This window comes from Camelus dromedarius, chromosome 36 (assembly GCF_036321535.1).
Source record: "Camelus dromedarius isolate mCamDro1 chromosome 36, mCamDro1.pat, whole genome shotgun sequence".
Lineage (NCBI taxonomy): Eukaryota > Metazoa > Chordata > Mammalia > Artiodactyla > Camelidae > Camelus > Camelus dromedarius.
In genome coordinates this window covers 9,712,991-9,736,349 of record NC_087471.1, presented here as the reverse complement: position 1 = coordinate 9,736,349, position 23,359 = coordinate 9,712,991, and the positions used below count along the sequence as shown (strand labels likewise).

At 39.3% G+C, this 23,359-nt stretch overlaps 1 protein-coding gene across 3 annotated transcripts in view; it reads left to right on the top strand.

Moving 5' to 3' along the window:
• Positions 1–23,359, top strand: part of KIF13B (kinesin family member 13B) — a 165,257-nt gene that overhangs the window by 47,416 nt on the left and 94,482 nt on the right. For all 3 annotated transcript variants that reach the window (XM_064482496.1, XM_031442133.2, XM_064482497.1), the window contains exons 3-10: positions 6,732–6,744; positions 10,688–10,748; positions 12,266–12,358; positions 13,476–13,656; positions 16,715–16,802; positions 19,512–19,646; positions 21,519–21,631; positions 22,780–22,891. In XM_064482496.1, coding sequence (XP_064338566.1) covers positions 6,732–6,744; positions 10,688–10,748; positions 12,266–12,358; positions 13,476–13,656; positions 16,715–16,802; positions 19,512–19,646; positions 21,519–21,631; positions 22,780–22,891 — 796 coding nt within the window. The remainder of the gene's footprint in view (positions 1–6,731; positions 6,745–10,687; positions 10,749–12,265; positions 12,359–13,475; positions 13,657–16,714; positions 16,803–19,511; positions 19,647–21,518; positions 21,632–22,779; positions 22,892–23,359) is intronic.

The following is a 23,359-nucleotide window of genomic DNA, read 5'->3' as shown; positions in this document are numbered from 1 at the left end:
ATCAAAATCATAGTAATGACGGGATCTAACATCCTTGAGCGTGCGGGAATGGGTGTGTGCTTGCCGTTTCCCTGTGAAGCCCCTCGGCTTTCCAGTTTAAGTCTGAATTGTAGACCTGCCACTGCTCATAGTGACGGCAGGGGCGTTAGCTTTAATTCTATCTCACAGATACTAATTCTAATGACTTTACTGCTCCAGGTGACATTTGAGTTTAGGATTCCTTTTCAGGATTTGATAGCCAGGGTCAGGTTTGGGCTAGTGAAGGGGGTCATATTGTTCACTACGTGGGGAGAATCTGTAGATCTGGAGTGTAGTCCTGATGTGGTGGTGGTGGCGCTCTAGGTTAGGTTTTGAGGATTACATTTGGACATCTTCTCTCTATTGGTGTGGATTTGTGAGTTTGTTTTCTTTGAGTATGAAGAGAACCAACGCTGTTCTGCTTTCTTTCTTGATAGTAGGAATTTAAACCTTGGCTGCCTGCCTGCCTGCCTGCCTGCAGATCCTTGTAGAAGACAACAGTTGTTCAGATCTAGCTGGTGTCTGTGTGGGAACGTAGGCCTTGTGTTTCCAGACCTTCTGAATTTTCAAGAGAATTCTAATGTGAAATCTGCTTTTCTGCTTTTGGACTGTACCGTGAGGATTAAACAGTACAGCTGTGGGCTATGTTGGGTCTGTGAACCTTGAGTGTATGACCTCTGGTTTGGACACTGAAGTGTGGGTCTGGTTCTAGAAAGGGTGAGGGGACTGGAGAGTTAGTTAATTTCATACTCGGTGAAAAATTTTTCCAGACAAATCTAATCACTAATCCCTTAAGAAAATGGGAGAAATACGTTCATGAAATTTAAAAACCAGAGATAAGCACAAATACTGAGAGAAGTAAAAATTGAAAGGGTTTTCTTTGCTTGGAATCTAAGAGTATTTCAATAATCTTATCTTTGTATATTACCTTGAGGCTATTTTAACATGTAATTTAAAGTGAATGTGTTATTACTGTTAACATAGCTTGTGAAATACATTTTACAAACAAACCCCACAAATGAATGAATATTGATTTAATTCTTTGGCCAGATTTAAACTTCCATTTAGTGAAAATGGACAGTGAATTAAAACTTACTCTGCTTGTGTATTTGACAGATAAGAAGCAGCAGGTTGACTGCAAATGACTGAGTTAATAGTACATGGTTTGAATGATGCTCTCTCAACATACAGCAATCGGAAATTATGAAATTTACAAACCAGGGTTTTCACATTTCTAAAGTTTTGTGATTGTGAAATATGCCTGTTGTAGTTCAGTGACTGTATCCTTTGTACATCTCTCTATTTTCAACCAATTGGAGTTTGCGTAGGTGGAAGAGAGAATTGTCACACTGCCTTTTCTCTTGATTTAAAGAAGTTTCTCCACAAACCATATATTAGCGATAGTGACCTGAATGTTCTTCCACTTTTTTCAGGCCCCCTCTTCCCTACCTTCTGGGATACCCAGTGCCACTCATTTCTGATCTTTTCTTGCCTTCTGTGGATGCATTTTCTGTCTTCATGTAGTATATTTCATTTATAATTATCTCCTAGTTTCACTGAAGATGGAATTTGTATTTGTTTCTCATTTGCTTTATTGTTTTGGGGATAATCTTAGAGAGCAGAGGTAGTGGTGGAAATGTTTTTATTCTATCAGGAATACTGTGATTGAGATCAATGTAAGAGACCTTACTTATATTTTTTAATCGAAGAACAGCTGATTTACATTGTTGTGTTAGTTTCTGTATCCAGCATACTGAGCCACTTATACATGGATATATTCTTTTTCATACTCTTTTTCATTATAGGTTATTACAAGATATTGAATGTTATACAGTAGGACCTTGTTGTTTATCTAATAAGTGCCTAATTTAGACTGAATAGTTATAAAAGATACATATAGAGAAATTAAATTGAGAATGACAGATGAATAGGAGGTAACCTCAAGATTTCAAGGCAGGAAAAAAATCATGTATGAAAGCTCCGAGACTGGAAACTGTGGACACTGGGCCAGTTAGAATGAGGCCAGCGAGGGCGCAAGGCAGACGGGGCAAGATGTGGTTGAGATCGAGGGAGGGGCCAGGCCACCTAGAGAGCTTAGGGAACACTTGCTGAAGAAGCAAAATCCTCGTGTTGGATGCTGATAAATGCTGAACGACACACTCTGTCCTTCAGAAGCTTATAGTCTAGCTGAAGAGATGACCCATATATACTTAAAAAGTTTGTACCACGTGACAATGATAGGTAATACGTGAGCCATAGAGAGAGTTTTGACTTATAGGAATTGAGGGAGGGAAAACTCACTTTTGGCTAGGGCTCTTGTGGAAGGATTCCTGAGGGAGACAGAATTTGATCAGAGATTTTCCCACATAAATAGGGCCTGAACAAGTAGAGTTGTTAAAGGGAGTGGTGCTATCTGAGTGTGGGCGTGTGGAATGCGGGAAGTACGCGGGCCTGCTGCAGGGGGGGACTCTTCCAAGGCTGTGACGTGGAAGGTGACGCTGGAAATGTGTTACCTCTGAGGTACCAGCCATCTGCAAGTGTCCCTGATAGAAATATTGAAATAGAACTTGTTGAACGCTTAATGTCTGCTTTCCCATTGTAAACAATGTTGTGCAAGTGTTGTAAATAAGAGGTATACAAGTAATCCAGTGTAACTGCTCTTTGCTTCCTCAGCACCCTCATCGGATGCTTTTCTGTTCTCTCTTCAGGTAATACCCCTAACGGGGGCTGGTTGTGTCTTAACACAGCGCTAGTTATTCTTACGTGAAAGAGAGAACCCTTTTAACTTTGTTCAGTAGATCCTACCGAGGATGGCATCCTGGCTTTTTAGTCTTCCCTGGTCCAGGCTGCGTATTTCTAGTTGTTCGATTTATTCTTTCAGTGGAGCGTTTTTAAACCTCTCTACATCCGGAATGCTGTTCTCCAGAATTCTCTATCAATGATGCTTTTAAAGTTCAGTCTTCACAATTGAATGGAGTATTCCAATGTTCAGGAAACAGTGATGGGGCTTTTAGTGATATTTGTACTTCTTAAAGTTGGCTAGATAAGCAAAGATTGATAAACTTCCTTTGTGAGTCTGATCAGTGTCTGAATTTTCAGTCAGATCAGCTTTATTCCTTCTGTGGAAAAGCACATTGGGGGAGGGGTGACAGAGAAAAAATAACGATCATCACACAGAATGTTGTTTGGTTGCTGGTGCTGCCAGCTTAGGTCTGGAAAAGAAACAGTATCATGACATAGTATGGCCGTGTGAGAATAAAATCTTTGTGATGTAGCCTGTCCATTAGAGAGCGGGTTTCGGTGGGATCTTGGTAAAACAGATTTCAGTTATTTCTTATTGTGAAAGTTTCAGAAACTTAAATCTTTAAAATTAAAATAAGTGGTGAGATTTGGATATAATGTTTGATTTTGGTAGTTTACAGCAGTAATTGACTTATAACTCATCATTCTGACATGGCTTTGGTTTTCACATACTTTTGGTGTATTTTTGGAACCATTATCGATTTTGTTTTTGTCATAGAAGTAGTAATAATAATTTTCGATTTATATAAAATCATCACTAAATTTCTTTTTCATATTGTGGCATTCTAAAGATTGGGACTATAATTTGACTTAATTTTATGGTGTAATTTATTATTTAAATGAAGAGTGAGCACAAGCCCCTAAACCAGGTCAGTAAGAAGAAGGAAGTGACCAGCTTCTTTGTAGATAACAGTTCTATCCAAAATATGCAGCCAGATCATTTGTTGTTTCTCGAGCCGCCCTCTCCCTAAGAAGCACATCTGCCTGAACCTTTAACATCTCAGTAACTAGATAATCACCATTTGGGCAACAGTAATAGTTGTGGGCAAGACTCATCAATGGATGCTGAAATCTGTGGGTGAAAGTATGTTGAGACATGGTATTTACATGGTCTTGAAGTCTCCCATGGCCTTACAGAGGGAAAACTAGTAATGTACAGTGGAGGGACCTGGGAGCTACAGCTGTAACCAGGTGATGGGAGTTACCATTGTCAGTAGTGAGTCTGGGGCATCTCCTCCTGTGCCTTCTGGTACTGATGCACTTAGAAGGGCACAGCATTGCTTCTGTGGTGCTGCCAAAATGCATAACCTGAATTTAGTCATGAGGAGGCAGTAGACAAACCCAGACTGAGGGACATTCTACAGACTAGCTGGCCAGTAAGTACTCTTCAGGTGTCAAGGTCATGAGAGACAAACCATCCTCAATTGGAGGAGGCAAGACACCTGCATGCAGTGTGTGATCCTGGACCAAAAAAAGGACATCAGCAGGGCGGTTGGCACGAATTTAAGGTTGGCTCTAAGGTATTTATAAATCTTGTGTTAGATGGTTGATTTCCTGGTTTTGATCATTGTAACTATGGTTATAGTAAGATGTTAACATTTAGGGAAACTGGGTAAAGGGTACAAAGGAATTCTTCGTACTGTTTTGGGAACTTTTTGTAAGTCTGAAAGTTCAAATTGAAGTTAAGGAACAGTAACAACAAACTCATAAACTCAGACTCTCCTGCTTCTACTTTATGACATCTCTTTTGACTGGTCCAGGAGCTGGTTTTCTTTGCTTCCTGAATCCCCACTGTGATCTAGGTAGCTGAGGTTTCTAAAGAAGGGATTTTGGACTAGTGAGACACTGTGGAGTTGGATTGCAACTACATGTTGAAAGGCTTTGTTTAATTAATTAATTTACTTACTTATTTTTGTACAGAGCTGTAATTACATCTTCGGGTTTCCAGTAACTCTGTAGGTTATTTGAGCTTTATTGTTGTAGCCACCAGGATCCCTAGCTGGAAACTTAGCTCTGTAATTAATTTACTGGTTTGTTTCTTCTGTTTTTATTATCATGTTCTAGATTCAAGTTAGCCCCATGGATTCTTCTGCTATGTATCATATGTTACTGAATTTTACATTTGTTGGTTGTCTTCTAGGAAGGAAGAGCTGATTTTTATATAAAAATATTTTACTTAAAATTGAATATCATGCTAAATATCTGATTTTTCTCTCAGAAAAGACAGTCTGGAGTTTTTATAAATATAATAAATAAGTAAACTTACTCTGGCATAAGCGCCAAGTGGTAACCTTTTATTGGGTAATAATTAGAATGGAGGAAATTAATACATTGGGAAATGTTTCTGTTACCAGGAGCAGTTGTTAATGTATGACTCATAGATTCTTCAGTCTAGGGGAAACTTGACGAGGCTGTTTTGACCAGTGTGGGAGGGGAAGAAAACACAGACTTGGGAGTCAGAAGACCTACTTTTGCATCCCAGATCCATCACTGATTATTATTGTGTCTTGAACAACCTAGGTTGTTTAACTCTTCTGAGCCTTAAGTTTCTCATCTGTGAAACTGGAATAGTAATAGCATCTTTTAGAGTTATTGTGAGAATTAAATGAAGTAGCATGCAAGGTACCTGGCCTTGCATGGGCATTTCATGTATGCTGGCTCTGTGCTTAGCCTCCAGCTCGGTTTATAACCAAACCTTCTGCAATTGATGAGAATCTGTTTTGCTTGTAAAGACCTACAAAAAGGTGATACCATGTGTCAGTCACCTCCACTGGTATTTTCCAAGTCTTTTTGTTGGGAAGTTTCCCCATATCTCTTATTCCAGAGAAATTACTTTCTTTTGTATGTTAGCCACACTGGCTGTTACTCCAAAATGTGTAGAGCGAGTGCCACTCATTTGCTGCTTTCCTTGGCGTTTGACTGCTCTTATCTGAAATCATTTGATACAATGTTAAATTTATTAAGTTTAACTAAAACATTTAGAAGAAAATTTGGGGAGACAGAGACACAAGATGTATATAGACAATTGAAAGGAAGCGTTTCCATGTATAGTTTCCTTTGGAGTTTCAGGTTTGACTTGGCATTTTGAAAGGACCAGTTGTTCCTATGGTTGTGTAAGTGAACATCATTTTTTTTTAGGAGTTATACAGTGAAATGTTTAGGGTGAAGGGGCATGTCTTTAACTTACCCTCACATGGTGGCTGTGGCAGTGTTAACAGTTGGTGAATTTGGGTGAAGGGAGTTCTTAGTGCTTTACCCATAACTTTTCTCCAAGTTTTAAATGATCTCGGAGTTATACTGGATTGAGTTATATTCCTGTACCCTGAGGAGATGTAAGCTAGTGGCATTTTCAGAGGAGGGAGATTGGAAGCATCTGAGCCAGCATGGAGGAATAGTGAGTAATTCAGTAAGTAGTCATTCACTGGCAAAAAATTAGTTGTTCCTTTAACCTTTTTTTCTTAGAACAGAATTGATTTTTTGTAGAACGTCCTATGTAGACAGAGAGTAAGCTGTTACTTTGCCAAAGCGAGAAAACTCTTGGAAGTGAAGCCAGATGACAAAAAGCAAAGAATTTCTTTTTTTTTTTTTTTGTATTTACAAGTTATATACAAAGCCAAACAAAATGTAGAAGGCAGAAATGTTAGGAATCTAAAAATTATCCAGTGCTCAGGTAATCTTTCTTCTCCCTGAGAGATACAAGTTAGCTTTCTGTAACTAGTACTCTGTCTATTAAGAGATTTCTAAATCAAATTGCTATTTGATTTCAAAGTTAATATTTTGTACTCTTCATAAAGATTTTCACGATATTTATTATCATTTTACCCTTCAAAAAGCATCTTCTAACTCAAAAAAATTTTATACCCATGTTTTCTTTTCTTTCATGTCATCGATGACATCTTTTGGGAACCCAGAAGTCAGCCAAAGGTAAGAGATTTGGTTTCTTATGTGATGCTTGTAAAGATCTTATGTGCATATTTTTGAAGTACTGGTAATTTTCTTAAAAATAAAAATATTTTCTGTCACTTTTATAAAAAAAAAGAAATGTAATGCAAGCTGTCAGCCTATTCATAAATCCAAAGCCATTTATTGGCATAAGAGGGATTGGAGGTTTATGGAAAAGCTGTATTTGTACTTTGACCAGTTCTGGCCAGTCTCCCAGCAACTGCAACACAGATTCCTTTTGTGCTCTGCTGTTCGCCATGGATTGGCTCAAAACTGGTTGTTCCAAACTGTGGTCAGAACCGTACTAGGCAGACTTATCCATGTCACTTCTGGGATGGCTGGGGACGTGTTCCCAGGCCAGTGGAAACCTGCCCTGGCCCACAGCTTCCTCAGGGGAGTGTGCTTTCATCTTAGATTTGAGCCCAGGTTCTAAAGAACCTCTGGTGCGGTGAGCCAGTTCCCGTGTGTCCCAGGGAGTATAGGTGTGCCGGAGTGGGCACAGGGCTGTGTTTTGAATTGATCATTCTCTGGAACTTTGCAGGAAATTTAGATTTTTATCTACATTCCTGAAGGTTTGTTTTAGAATCCGCGGTTGAATTGTAATTCCATTCTCTATTATTGTTTTTAAAATATGTATAGACTTGGCTGTTGGGACTCTGAATGATTGAAAAAAATAGTTTAATAATGGCACTGACTTCTTTATATATGTAAAACTAATTTTATTAGTGTTATCTTTTCTGTGAAAAGATGCTGGGTTATTTTTGTTTTTGTGTTGTTTTGATGGAGCAGAGGCTGGAGATTGCAGTAAAGATGTGAGGGAACCTTACATGACTATTTAAAAACTATTCATGTTTTATTTAATTCAACTGTATCTTAATGTTTAGAGAAAATGTTGTGTTGACATAAGAAATAGAGGGACCAAAGCCACATTATTAACATGGTGGTTACCTCTAGGGAGAAGTATGGTGGGTGAATGGGAGACCTTTATTTTTTATTTTATGCTTCTGTGTCATTTGACTTGTTATAATGAATGTGTATTTCTTCTGTTACTTGAAAAAAGTCCTTCTTTTTAAAAAACTTTAAAAGTATTTATTTAAGGAAGAAAAGGGCTTTCTGCTTTAGGAAATCCGTGGCTGGAAGATACCTATGATAATTTACAAAACTGCTAAAATTTAAAGAGGGCCATTCAGTATTGTTAGTAAGTAAGAACGAGGTGTTCCTGGTTCCCAACTTTGTACCAGGCTGTGGCGCCTTCACGTAATTGGGGAAGAAAACGAATCCAGCCTCGTGGTGATGGGCCCCATTCTGAGGCTGGGCTCAGGTCCCAGCTCCCCCACCTGCTGGTCTCCGGGTTCTTAACTTCATTGTACCCCAGGGCCTCGCATGTAGTGTCAGCTGTCATTATGGTTACTTTAATGATGGCTTCTCTACTGGAACTGAGAACGAGTTAAAGAAATCCCTAAATTTAAAAATCCCTAAACTTAAAAAAGAAAGGAAAGACCGTAGCCACGGGGAGAGGAGTGCCATTTAGAGCCTGATCGCAGGTAAGCGCACACAGGTGGTGATGGGGCTGTTGAAGTAGGAGCTGAGCTTACAGGCGGAGAATCAGGATGGTTTCTGCTTCATCTTGGTGAGAACGGAACCAAATACAATGATAAGAGAGATGAGAGTTGAAAGCTGGAACAGAAGAAACTTAATTTGAGTTTCACGTTTTACTTCATCTTACCCTGCTTGAAAGAGTCTCACCGTGGCTGACAAATGTAGTTTGAAAAGCAGCCCCTACTGGAAGTTTTGATACATAGTCCATTGGGATCACCTTCCATCTTCTTCTTTTCCTCCTCTCCCTGTTGTTGAATTGCTAACCTAGTGAGCCACCACCGTTGATAGATAGATACACGTTTAGCTTTGGGGAAATGTTGAGGATTAGTAACGGAAAACACAGTGCTGAGGCTGGTGGGCAGCTTCCGGGCTCCAGGCTCCAGCCTCTTCATGGGGGTTGTCAGCCATTGGGCTTCTCATGCCCCTTTGTCCTGGCTCCCCCATCACTGCCCCATCCCAGGGGACAGATGCCTCCTGCCACAGTTTTGCACAGGGATACGGCTGTTCTGATCTTTCCTTGCTTTGAAGATGTTTCTAACCAGTCATCCTGTTGGTTGTCCCAGGGCCCCCGATGGCTCATTTAGCTGTTCTCCTGGTGCTCTTCCACACCTGCTCTTAGCTTTGCAGCCATCTCCCCCTGCAGTTCCCTGTGGTCCCCACCCCACCCCCCCATCAGTCTCACTGCTGCTGTCTTTCAGGCATTCGTAGTTTCTGGTCCAGGTACAAATAAGCAGTCTTGCTTTTAAAAACTTGCTCTCCTTTCCCCTCTCCTTTCTCCTTTTGGCTCTTTCCCTCCATCCCTCTGTTATTTTGAGTGAATTTCAGATGGGAGGTGGGTATAGGCATGCATACTTCATTTACCATCCTAATCTAATTTCCTTTAAAAAAAATTTAACTCTGAGGCCTCTGGTCCATATAGCCTTGTGAGTTCACATAGAAACATTCTTCTGCCAACTCGAAACTCATAGCAGGGACAGACAAAACATTTGAAAGTACTAAAATCATGTCACTGTATTGAAAAACATGTCACTTCAGGGACTAGTGGCAACCTGGGGCTGCAGCAGCACGCTTCCTGGGCCCTTGAGATCAGATACAGATTCTCAGAGGGGTTTGGAAGTTCAGCTCTTGCAGACTAGGGGGGACCCTGATGTGTGGTCGAGGGCCGGAGAAGCTCACCATGTGAAAACCAATTTGGGTGAGGCTCCATCATGAAAAAAGGCTTAAAAGGGTTTTTGGCCACCACCATTGAGCTAATTTCTGTGTAAATAGGAGGGAGTAGAGACATTGGGCTTTGGAAAGACCCAGATCTGGGCTTCAGTAGCTGGGAGCGGCAGCATAGCTAGTCATGTGAAAGGTAGCCAAAGGGAGAGGGAAAAACAAGCCATCACACAAACTGGAAAATACAAACTCCCAATTCAGATGTACTTGCAAACTAACGTTATAAAAAGGCACGAGAGGAAAGCCGTCATCGGGAAGGGAGGCAACAGACTCCCAAAGTAGGAGAGTTTGAAATGCAAGCTGAAATAAATTTAAACACAATTACACCTAAAATCCACTAAATTATAGTGAAATCAAAAAATTTTAAATAGGTAAAAGGGACTTTAAAAGATTGCCAAAAAAAACAAACCAAAAAACCCCACGTATTTTAGAAAGTAGTAAACTTAAAAAGGTCAAAACAAATAATTTTGATATCCCACCAAGTAGCATTAAGTACTACCAGTACTTCCAGTGTATATTCTAACTACTTTTTATGTGTTTAGATTTTTGTACAAATATGGGATCATGGTCCGACTTTTATAATTTTTACATTAATACATGAATATTTTCTTATCAGTCTAAAGCTACATTGTATCAACCATGGTTGTGTTATAATTTATTTAAGGAATCTTTTTCAGCATGCTATAGTAATCACCTTTACATTTCATTTAAAAAAAACTTTTTCTTTGATGAGAAAACTAAGGATATAGAGAATACATAAAAACATAAAGAAAACAAAGATATCGCTCGTCTCATCATGCAGTAGTGAACCTGATATGTGTGACTGTGTGTGTACGTGTGTAATAGCCGTCTCATTGTACGTATTGTCTTGTAACCTCCCCTTTGTCACTTAACATTGTGAAGAGTTTTCCATGTGAAATAAAGATCCGTATCATCTGTAGGGTGCTGACTTGTCTGTTGTGAGTCTGTACCATACAGAATTTAACCTCCATTGTAAGACAGTAAGTTGTTTTTATTTCACTATTGCGAGCAATGTTATCAATGCTATGACATAGTTAATAACATTATAAGTATACAGTACAGTAATACATACTGTATTTTTCAACAGGTGTTTGCATATGATCATTGTTTCTGGTCTATGGATGAATCTGTCAGAGAAAAGTATTCAGGTAAGAATACAGCATCCTATTAACTACTGATAATATAGAAAGGGTTTTTTTTCCCTATGAAGTATTGTAGAATTTTGTGTAATTTTAGAAACTATATAGAGAACTTCCTCTAGTCTTTGCTGTTAAAGTTTTTATATTGATTGGGAAATGGGAGATTCACAGTGCACTGTTGTTGGTATGAGATGATGAAATTGGATGAATAGGGCTCATGGTGTTATAACATCCTTAGGCCTTACATGGCACCACAGCACGCACTGGCCACTTAGACCCCTTAGTGTTTGTGATGTGGTCCTCTAGAGAGGCAGCTTGGTGTAAAGAAAGGAGAATGCTGGCCAAGGAGGAAAGGAAACTTCGAGTTTAATCCAAGCTCCACTCCTGACTGTCTCAGCAGTCAGATGCTCCAGCACTGAGCTTCACCCTTGACTGTCTCTGAATTTGAATAAATCACTTGAGCTTTCAGTGTTCCTTTTCTCTTTTTAATGGGGAGGGAGATGCCATATTCTCTCTAAATTTGCTCTGGGATTCTATTCTCTTACCCTCCTCAGTGATGACTTACTCTCTTCTCAAGCCTCTTATCACGACAAATTGAGGACTACAGTGATAGCGTTACATTTTCTTTATTCCTAATTGCTTGTGACACTCGTTTCTAAGCAGTGTCTTAAATACTGAGTGTCATGTTGTCTTGGCTTTTATCATGAGAAACAGTAGTATTACAGCTGTTTCCAAAAGTTAAGGTTCATTTGGGCCACCTGGCCCAGTGATGACTTGAAGGATTGCTTCAGTGTCTAAAGTGTGATGATGGTGTACTAATCTGGTAAATTAACTAGGAAGTGAGGCATAATGGGCTGCTATTTATAGTGTTCAAAATATAACAAATACAACAGCAGCCAGTTCTTTCATATTATATTCAAGACTCAAAGAGGCTGAATAACTTGTCACGGTCACATTTGATTATTGAGGTATTTAATTTAGCCTGTAGAGGAGAATTTAATCTTGCTATTTATGTCCATGAGTGAAAGCTAGAAGAAATGTCCAAGTCCGTCCTCCCTCTCTTGGCCGCTATGAATTGTAGACCCTGCAATTAAACATTATTGTTGAGGAGAAGGAGAGGGGATTGATACATATGATTACTTCAAACTCTAGTACGCACTGAATAAGGCATTGGCTGAGTGGTATGTAGTTAAATTCAGGTCCACCTAGGTCCCAAGTATAAATTTCAGGTATTTATAATCATTGTTTATAAAATTAGCACTTCACTGTTTTTTTCCGTTACAGAGGATTTTTGACCAGTGTTTACTAATTCAAGTTCCTGTTATCAGGACCTTATTACTCATTTTCTGTCATGTGCTAACTGAAAATAACTTGAAAGACATAAGCCTTTGGAAGAATTCATCAAATTTAACAATCTCATTTGGAGATAAACAAGCTGAAAAAATGTGCATTTTTGAGGGATTTGTTTGTTGTTTTAATTGTTCATGTGTAGTTTTGGCTTAAAACATCCTTTTTCTCTGTTTCAGGTCAAGATGATGTTTTCAGGTGCCTTGGGGAGAATATCCTTCAGAATGCTTTTGACGGCTACAATGCGTGTATCTTTGCTTATGGACAGACTGGTAACTGTTACATAATATATTTTTTTTAAGCTTTAAGGATCCAAACAAAGAAAATACCGAAAAGAATATGTGTTGCTGCTACCATCTTATTAGTTATGGCTGATAGAGTGTTTTGACTTTTGTACCCCTGTGGTCAACAGAAAAGAAATCTGTTTAAAGCGGAGTAGTCACTTCTATGAGGGTATCTCGTATAGCTTGTCCAACTGAAAACTGTTCTTCACAGAAAAATACTTACGGTATTTTCAAAGGCAGTGGTTATAAGCGTGGACTCTGAGCCTGGCCGGCCCAGCTCCAGCTCTGCCCCTGCTTCTAGGCAGCTGGGAAACTGGCACCTCAGTTTCCTTACCTGTAAAACATCAATAATTAAAGACTTTCCTTAGGCTTGTCACAATAAGTTACCATGTAAAAACTTGTAGAAAAGGCCTTGCACGCTAGAAGTGCTGTGTTAGTTTTAGGTGTCACGGTAATGATCAAGTGTCAGGCGATCAAAGCAGCAGCTTGAATGATTGAAAGTATGTTTTCGAAATCACAAAAAGGAGAACGGGTTATGCTTAAGTTAGGACTATGAGTGAGTTAATTTTTTCCTTTGTATTTTCATATGTTTTTGAAATTTTCTTTAAGGAATATGTATTTGGGGTACAGCGGAGAAAATAATTTTGTATTAGGAAAAGAAGATGAGTCTGATTTGCACACTGTTGCTGGAGGCCAGTGGCAGTGAGCGGGTTTGCTCTGGGGCCCGTAGGGGTAATGCGTGTTTTCTGCACTGTGATGAGTGGTTGGGAACAGGCACGTAGTGTTTATCATGTGGATCTTCCCAGTTCAGTTTTAGAACACTACTCAGATCTCACAGTTTTTCTGTCATTTTAGGGAACTTCTTTTTAAAGTATGAAGACGGTTAAAGAAGATTTTTGCTTTCTTCCTAAAGGATGTATACTTTTGACTTTTATGTGTGCAATAGGAAAGCTTCTGTACTTACTAGTGACATCATTGTATTTGAGTATATTTCTTATTGGGGGCATTTTGCTAAGTGCTAGGGTTTTATTATGAGCACTGGAAAGAGGGTTATTTATTTCAACTTCTCGGGGAGACAGTGATGATGATGGTTTCCATTTTTTAGGATCTGGAAAATCTTACACCATGATGGGCACCGCAGACCAACCTGGATTAATCCCAAGACTTTGCAGTGGGCTCTTTGAACGAACCCAGAAAGAGGAAAATGAAGAGCAGAGTTTTAAAGTAGAAGTGTCCTATATGGAAATTTATAATGAAAAAGTTAGAGACCTTCTTGATCCCAAAGGGTAAATGACTTTTGAGACTTTGATGTTATGGTTTTATGAACTAAAACAGACTTAATAAATTGGCTTACGTGAAATTTTTCACACTGAACCTTAGTAGAGAGTTATTTACCTCATTATTTTCTTTATGATTTGTATTTCATTACATAAAATGGCTTCCTACAGCCAGTGCCAGGCTTTTGGACTTGGAGCTGAGATGGGGCAGGGAAGCATGTTTGAACAGTATGTGTTTGGGTCATGTTGCCTCTTTAGATACATCCAAAGCCACAAACAAAAAAGATGTAATAACAGTTAAGGATACCAGTTACCCTGAAACCAAGTAACTTAATGAAGTAGGGTTTTTTTTGTTTTGTTTTAAACCAAGAAATTTTGATTGGAGTTCATCTGTTTGTTTGCAGGCTGTGAAGTGAGGGAGAGGCATAATCAGAAATAATGAAACCTGGACTTCAAGATAGTTAATATTAATGATGCTTAGAGAGAAAATAGTGTCCATTGTGTGGCATAGACTTTGAAAGAGAAGTGGCTCAAAAGTATTAGAAAGCCTTCAAACATGCAGATTTCACTCTGCAGTCATAACTGAAACTAAGATAACTCTGAGGAAATTTGTTCATTGCAGAGAGTTCTCTAAGTTCAGATTTTAAGGAAGTGCAACAGTGGAGAGAATGAAACAGATAATAACCACAGCCTGTGGCTTATTGATGTAAGAACGGCATTTGGAAGGTCAAAGAGCCACACAGCATAACAGAGCTGAGGGGTATAGAAAGTGCAGAGGACGACAAGGGGGCATCTAGTTATGTTTGGATGAAAAAGATGATCAAGGAAAGATGGTCTTAGAGGCAGTGAGTCATAGTGATACTCAGGCAAGAGAAAACCAAACCTGCCTCCTCCTCAATGGCGTCTTTTTTCTTTAGCAAAGATAATGATCTGCAGGGCTTTCAGAGTGAGATTGAATTGACCCTTAGTGTTTCTATACAAAACCTAACACCGCGTGATCACTGTATGTCAGGCACCATGCGGTCACAGAGGAAGACCTCAGTGTGGACAGAATGGGAGTTTTGGAAACAAATAGTTATGAATCAATGCAATAATGCTTCTAAGTTGTGAAGACGGCTTATACAGAATAGGTGAGAGCAGAAAAGGGGTGACTGTCCAGAGGAAAAGGGAGGATTCTGCAGAGGATGCTTGATGAGTTTTGTGCTGAGCAGGAGTCTGTCCACTGAGAAGTTAGGTGAGAACAATTCAGATATGGGGACAGCCTGTGCCAAAGCATGGAGGTGTTTGGAAAGTGACCCAGCTGTCCTTTGTGGAGGGCAGTATGCATGGATGTCGAGACAGGGAACAAAAGGTGGCCAGAGGTAGGAAGGTGATGGCCTTAGGTACCCACATCTTGCTGGATATTGTGCCCCTGTACTTTTTCTGGGTCTGCCTTGGATACTTTTTCTTGCACCTTTACCTCTGTGAAGAGCATCCCTTTCTTTGAGATCCCAGACCTACTCTTTCCAGAAGTTCTTAGCTGACTTCGTTCTCATGTTTCATATTCCACAGTGCTTGGGTGAGTAGCTTGAACGTTATCTACAATTTGCCAACAGTCTTTAGTAATTTCTTAGATGTTTGTCTTGTGTATAATCGAGTAATTAGTAGCATGGGCTTTGGATTCACCTGCATCTGGATCCAGATCCTCTACCTGTTACCTGTTATGCAAGTTTCCTATGCTTTCTAGGCCACATTTGTACAGAGGGGATGATAATGTTACATAGTATCTCAGCGGGCTATTGTGAAGTTACACTGGGATGATACACCGGAGGTCTTAGAACATTTACTAGCACATAGTCAGTGCTCAGGAAGTGTTAGCTCTTGTTGTCTCCTCCGTCGGAGTTTCTTGAGGATTTTTGTGGTGTTTCTCAAGAGCCAAAGTGAACGGATTACAACCTCTGAAGGTGATTCCTTTTCAGTGAAAGACTATTTGAGAGAATCTAGTTACTTTACTGAAGTACTGATTGTTAATTCACTGTCTGCTATGTGTCCTAATGTAATAACGTTGCTTTACTCAAGAGATAATATACACTATCTTAAAGAAAAAAGGGAAACATGAAAGGAGAAAAATTGATAGAATATTATTCTTAAGATCAGAACTAAGTCAAATATTCTATATCTGCTTTATATACAGTTTTGTAGTAATAAGTGAAGTTTTTGGTGGTTGATCCTTAGGGTGCTATAGAATTCCAAATCATTAGAAAATAATAAGTTACATAAAATAAGACTCACTTACAACCTTGCTATCAACAAGTATTCTTTTTTATTGCAATATTTATGTTTTTTTGAAGAGCTTTTTGAGATAGACTCGATCATCAGCTATTCTTAATACTTTTTTGGTTGGTGTCATTAAGTACTTGATACGCTCTAGGTTTTTGGAAGGTGCCCTTTACTGGTTTCATTAGTTCCTTGGTTGCAAGAGGTTTATTTATTTTTTAATCATGCATGAGTATTTAATTTTATTGAATCATTCTTCATGTCATTTTAATAGTTTATTGAAATGATTGCTTTTTTTTTTCTCTTCAGTCTCTCATTGTGGTAAAGGGCATGAATCTTTTCAATATTTAAACAGCATAACAGCCCTGGCACAGCCCAATTTTAGGGTTTTAAATCACTCAGATTCAATCTGTTGTCTTTATTTTTGTTTCTCTATATTTGTCTTTATTCCTGATTGAGATTGGTCTGTAGTTTTCTTTCCTGCAGTTAACATTTACTGAGTTTCTGCTCTTTGTGCCACATTCTATGATCTGACAAGTAGATTGTTTGTATTTATTTGACTCTGCATTCTTTGTGGTAGTAGACATCCCACAGTGCACCCATTTGAATGATGTGATCTTTTACCACATTATGAAGTTCTTACTAGTTGAGATTTTAAATTTTGGTTTAAAATTCTTCTGGGATCAAGTCTGTTTGTTCCATTTATTTGAGATCTTTGTTGAATTCAGTATATATTTTTATGGAGCATAGTTGAATTCTTTTAAAAACAGGTTATTGTTTAAAAACCATTTCTTTTGATTTTAACGAACAGAAGCCGTCAAACATTAAAAGTCAGAGAGCACAGTGTGTTGGGACCCTATGTCGATGGACTTTCTAAACTGGCTGTCACAAGCTACAAGGTAACAGCATCCTTTGTGTAAACTACTAAAACTCATTGTAGCAAATTTTTTTGTTGTTAAATTTGTGATTTTTTAAAAATTAAAATAAATTTATGATAGTGTCACTTAAGAAGTCACTTTACAAAGTCTTTATTATAAAGCTGTATATGGCTGCTAGATCTGTTTAATTTTGAGAGAAGGTATACATATTTGCAAGGCATATCTATTCATTTATTGTGAGACACATTTTTTCCATATTTTATGGTCTCTAAAACTGTGATACTCCTTACAATTGTACTTTAAAATGATAAAAAGCCGTGTTTTTTCTTACCTAGTATTACATAAAATAATGATGTTGCTTATGATTTTGTTAATTTAATGATAGGAGATAAAATGAGTTGAGTAGTTGGAAATTCAAAACCTGTTTCTAATTTGAGATAATCACTCACTGGCCTCTAGTTATGAGTTCTCTTCATTTTCAAACGTCGTAGTTCTGCTTTGTGTAAGCCATTGGGCTTTCCTCATTGGGGAAGTGGAGGTGGGTGAGCTGTGACGTAATGTACGGCACACTGAAGTAGGAATCAGAGGATGCTGGTCTGGTGACTCCTCTGTGACTCTGGATCATTAACTCCATTTCACCAAGCCTCTTTGTCCTAATTTTTTAAATGGAAATTAGCTTTATTGTTTTGACTGTCTTTTGAGGTAGAGTCATTAATTCCTTTGTTCATTAATCAAATCCTGTTATTTGGTCAATGATACTTAATTTAGTAAACATTAGTTACTTCATTTAGTAAGCATTTATTGAACACCTGTCTATGCCAGACATTGTGCTGAGTGCTGAAGAAATAAGAAATGAATGAGATGGCCTATTCTCTAAAGATGCTTACAGATGTTACAAAGATATTATAAAACAACGTAATTTTAAGTGCAGTGAGAGATGCATGTTCGGGATTCATGGTAGTTTGGAAGAGGAGTACCTAACTCAAATGGATGTGTACGTATTTGGGGAGGTTGGGATTCAGGAAGGTTTCTTGGAGGAGATCAAGTGAGATAACGTGTGTGAAAATTCTTGGAAACCTCCTTGGAATCATATACATGTTAGGTATTGTTATTTTAATAATGATTGAGAGTTTATTTATGCAACAGTGGAGGGAGATCAAGATTTTCTTGAGAGCTCAGAGGAGATTGGGAAGTATAAAAAGCCATTTTGTTAAAAAAAAAAAAATAAAAAGGCTCAATAGAGAGTTTATGGAAGAGACAACAGATTAAAGACCAATGGATGTTTAGATGATCACAGACCAGTGAATAAATGTAGGCTAAATAGGATAAAGCTTTTAACATTAAGTGTCAGTGTTGTTAGATTTAATGGATCTAAAATGGACTTGGAATAAATCGAGAAAATTGTGAATTTTACCTTTTTTTTTTTCCATTTTGGTGCCTACTTATACCTCTTTTTGAGATGTTTACTTTGAAGCTTTTTATTTATCGCGTTGAATTCTTCCCTTAAACACTCTTCTTTTTCATTTATATAGCAAAACGGAATCCTGTGGTTTTCAAAGTTTTTCATATATGTGTCAATTAAGATTATATTTAGCTGCATATAACAGAAAAGCATAACAGGACTTAAGTTCTTTAGAATATGAATTACCTGTTTTGTTCATTATGTATCCTCAGTATCTTAAAATGTACCTGGCTTATAGTAGGTGCTTTCAGTTTATATTAGAGTGAACAAATGGGGGGGGGCTAGTATGGCGGCTCCAAAGATGCTGTCAGGACCGTCCCACTCTCCCCAGAGAGCCAGCTCTGTAGTGGTGCCTTGTTCTCATAGCTGAGGATGGCCCTTAGAACCAAGATATGGTGGTCTGCCTACTCCCTTTAAGGTGAATTCCAAGGTGACTTTTTGTCTTGCTCACTGAAACTTAGTCATATGGCCAGACTGGTTGCCGGGGCATCTGGGAAATGTAGTCTCTTAGTTCCACTGCAGTGTGCTCAGCTTTACCGGGAAGAGGGGGAGATAAAAGGAGGCAACTAGTGGACTCACTATCTGTATTGTTCCTCACTAAAATCCTTGTAAGGTAGAGGATGTTATAGCTTTGTTGTTGTTTATGAAACTAAATTCCAGATTGCTTAAGTAACTGTTTTAGAGTTATAACATTAAAAATAAATGAAGATCTCATGATAACTTTTGAGTGTATCAGGCTCTCTCTTTTTTAGCTATAATGGCAACAAAGTGGTAAATCTGTACAGAAAATTAGTCTCTTGATGTTCTGATTTTCTAAAAACAGATCTGGTAAAGATCTATACACCGATGTGGTGATACAGTGCTAGAAGGGGTTGCAAATTATTGTTTGCTGTTTATGCATATAGTCTAATTTGATTTAGCAATTAACTTCTGTTGCTGTAATTAAAGAAACAAAGTTTTTTTCAAATTTCTAGATGAGGGTTGGCATGGCGCGTTTGTCCGTCTCGTGGGACTCAGCATGTAGCTTCCGAACTTGTCTAATTTCAGAGCTGCCACTTGATCTGCACCCACTGCAAATAATGTATTGAGTTTTCAGAGATGGTATTGGCTCTAGTACTCTGTGGGGCTTAATGGTCATTGAAAAAACAGAATGTAAACTGCAAACATGGTTGACTAAGTAGTGGAACTTGGAATGCACTTCGTAGCATAGGAGAGTTTTAATGGTTATTAGGTGATGAAACTTGTGTCTCTGACTTGTTTCCACTTAGGATATTGAGTCTCTGATGTCTGAGGGTAACAAGTCTCGTACCGTCGCTGCCACCAACATGAACGAGGAGAGCAGCCGATCCCACGCGGTCTTCAAAATCACCCTCACACATACTTTATACGACGTGAGGTCTGGGGTAGGTGCTGAGATGCGTGGCCTTTTTAAAAAAATTTCTCAAGTGAATCGTGGTTTATCTTATTCCCTTCAGGTATTATATGACTTAAAGTCCTAGTGAGGCATGTCTGTCAGTTAGGGCTCAGGACAAGACACAGAAGCCACTCTAGGTAAGCAGAAAGGGATTTAGTGGAGGGAACTGGGCAATTATGAAGCTGTTGGAATACGTTCAGAGGAGTGGGTTCTAGACCTGTAGAAATAACATTCAGGATGGCACAGATCTCATCCACTGAGGGTGGTCCTCCCTCTGAGGCCACTCCCAAAGCTGTGGTCCAGGACACAGGGGTCAATGAGGCTGCCTCTTAGTGCCCTGGGAGCTGGGGAATGTGAGCGGGGACCCTGTTTCAGGAAAACTCGTATGTCTACAATCCTGCTTGCCAGCAGAAAAAAAGCCAGAATGGCCCAGGGGGATGGATGACCTCTGCTTGGTTTCTGCTTTCTAAATCTAAAGAAGGTGTATCTGACTGACAGAGCCGAAGTCACACCCTAAGTCTGAGAAATGGAGGTTTTAGTTCTCCACCCTCTCCAACTTTAAGAAGTTGAAACAGGTTATATAAATGGATGGCCCACGGTCTCTGCCACAGCGCTTTTTGAGCTTTAAACTCTGATGGCAGACTGTGTAGGCTAATAGTCCCCTAGCTGGTTTAGTGGAGTTTCTTTCAAAGTGTTACCTTCTGCTAAATAGCTAAGTGTTAGAAGGTGTAAGTTACACTGGGGAAGTTGTACTGTAAGATTGCTAGATTTGTAGAATAATTTTTGAGTATTTCTTGAGAAACTTATGAAGCGTCAACAGAGCCAGAGATGTATGCGCTCCTACCAGAGCGAAAACTTCTGTATCGACTGATACATCTGTGTTTTCCCTCTTATTTTTTCTGTGAACTTTTGCATTTTTTATTACTACCCTCCAGCGAATCAGTTTCAAATACCAGAAGCTAAAATGATCACCCTGGCAAAGAGCTACATTTTGGCAAGATTTTTCATTTGCTGAAAGAATATTTGTCTTCTTTTACCATCCCAGCAAGATTAGTGTAATGACAAAAAGTTCTTTGTTTCCTGTTTCCTTTTCAGCATAAAACAAAAAACATACTGACGTTTTTTTAACCAAAAGTACTTTTGATTTGGGAAGCTGAATATCTTTTTGTTAGCCACATGTTTATTTATGGAAACAAATATAAATGTGTATTTTAAAGGGAAGTTTTAAAAAATGGTCCAGTTTATAGATTTTGGCATTGCTTTCCCACATTCTTATATTGCTGCTAAAGTATTAAATATCTGTTCTGTGTGTGATTTGATAATGGAACATTTTGGATAAAGGAAAATGTCATAATAACTAGAAAAATATTTAAGTTTAATACCTGAAATTGTGAAACAAGGGAATTATATGAATAATATGAAATTTTAGAAAGTGTTGAGTTTTTGAGGGATCCTTCTGTTGTATAAAAGACAGATTTTTTAATATCATAAGACATGCAAATATTTACCCTTAGGATGATTGGTAAATATACATGAAATTTTAAGCACGGTTTCATATATTAAAATTTGTACCTTATAAATTTTATCTACTCTTCTATGAAAATTTTGTTGGGTTCCCTTCAAAATGTACCATTTTGGGGGCACTGTTCTCTGAGGTGACTTTCTGTCTGCGTTAGTACTTGTGTACATGTGTGCGTGTATCTGCTGCGGGACTGGACAGTTTTCTTACTCTATTCTGTAGCATCACAAATGAATTTTAAAATGACAGTAAACACTGTTTAAGAGAGGACTTGGACAATACACACTCTGGGTGGAGCGTGTCACTGAACTCTTAACCGGCACCTGCCGGTCTCCCTCCTAGACCTCTGGAGAGAAAGTGGGCAAACTGAGCTTGGTGGACTTGGCCGGCAGCGAGCGAGCCACGAAGACGGGGGCGGCGGGGGACCGGCTGAAGGAGGGGAGCAACATCAACAAGTAGGTGCCTCCCTGGCCTGCCAGTCGGGCGGGGGCGCTGCGGCCCCTGAGGGAGGGGGATTCTGGAGCCACCGGGGCTGTAAAGAGTAAATAGTTGAGAATGTTTTTCATCCGTATATTTGAAGGGCCCGAGCCTGTTTTATGTTGTGTTGAAATGTCTGTGGAGCTGAGACGCACAGCCTCGGTCAGGTCACAGGTTTCTCCAGGGCAGCGCCGTTGAGGTTTGGGGCCAGGGAGTTCTCTGTCCCAGGGAGCAGTCCTGTGCCTTGCAGGCTGTCTAGTGGCATCCCTGGCCTCTCCCCACTAGGTGGCAGCAGTGCCTGCCACCTCCCTCCCCGACCCCCAGTGGTGACCACCCAGATTATCTCCAGACATTGCCAGCTGCTCACTGTGGGGACACAGCCACCTTCCAGGGGAGAACCACTGGTCTAAGCTGTAGAAAAGACAAAGACAGAGTATCAGGGTCCAGCTATGGATCTGGGCGTGGGTGTCACTGTCTGAACAAACCACGGCACATATGCTAGCCACGTCGGGCTTTCCCTTTTATGACTGCCGTAGTGCTCATTTATGCCAAGAAGCTAGGGCTTTATAAAGTCATTTTTGTACACCGAGTCCTTCGTATGGTTATATTTTCATATTTTAAGCTAAATTTAGCTCCTGTGGGCAGGAGTCTTTTCTATCCCCGTGGCTCCAGGAAGGACACACAGCATGATCATTTAGAGATTATGGAGCACCATCCTCCAGACGCTGTGCTATTACACATTGAGATGTGTGTGTGTGTGTGTGTGTGTGTGTGTGTGTGTGTATGAAAGCTTTTGCTTTGTACTTGTTTTAGTTAATTGTATTGTGTTTCTTGCTTCCTTTCTTAAAGATATGTGTGTTTGCGTCATTATCTTGACCTAATGGTTTATAGCTTACATTTTTATTTACAAAAATGAAAAACAAAATTCAGCTAAGCAGTTCTATAGCTTAGCGTAAAGGGATACCAGCTTTTAGAGTGTCTGTGTGTTTAACCCGAGCAGCACAGTGCTGACAACATGCTTTCTCGTACTGGTACAAAGGCATCTTGGTGTTCAATCTGTGAACTAAACTGTGACATTTGATCTCCTCAGGTTTTTCTGATTATTATGATTTGTTGCACCATGCAGGTCCCTCACAACCCTCGGTCTGGTTATCTCAGCCCTGGCGGATCAGGGTGCTGGCAAAAACAAGAATAAATTTGTTCCATATCGTGACTCCGTTCTCACTTGGCTGCTCAAAGTAAGTTTTTTTTCCCCTTCTTCCTGGGATGCTCTTGGTGGTTGGTAAAAAGAAAGAATAAAAAGTAGTCTATCAATTTCTCCCAATTATCATTTCCTATGTCAGTGTTCAGATTTATAATCGTTAGATTCTTGTATGATAATCATAATTTTAATGGATTAAACACAGGTTTCTTCCTGATTCACCGGAACCTGGAGGCAGTGGACGTTCTGGGTACGCTGAACCACACAGTTGTCCCTGAGACTTTAGGGACTAGAACGAGGACCTAGTGCTAATCTGAGAGCTGAGTGAGTCATAGGAAAGGAGTTTCCACCGTCCTCCAGGCCCGGCCGGACTGCTGCATCCTTCTCACAGGCGCCTTTTGTTTGACTGACATTTTGAACCTTGTTTTTCTGTTTTAAGACTACTCATGATTTTAATTTGCCTTCAGCTTCTTAAAGGTGTTTAAGGATACAGAACAGAGCTCAC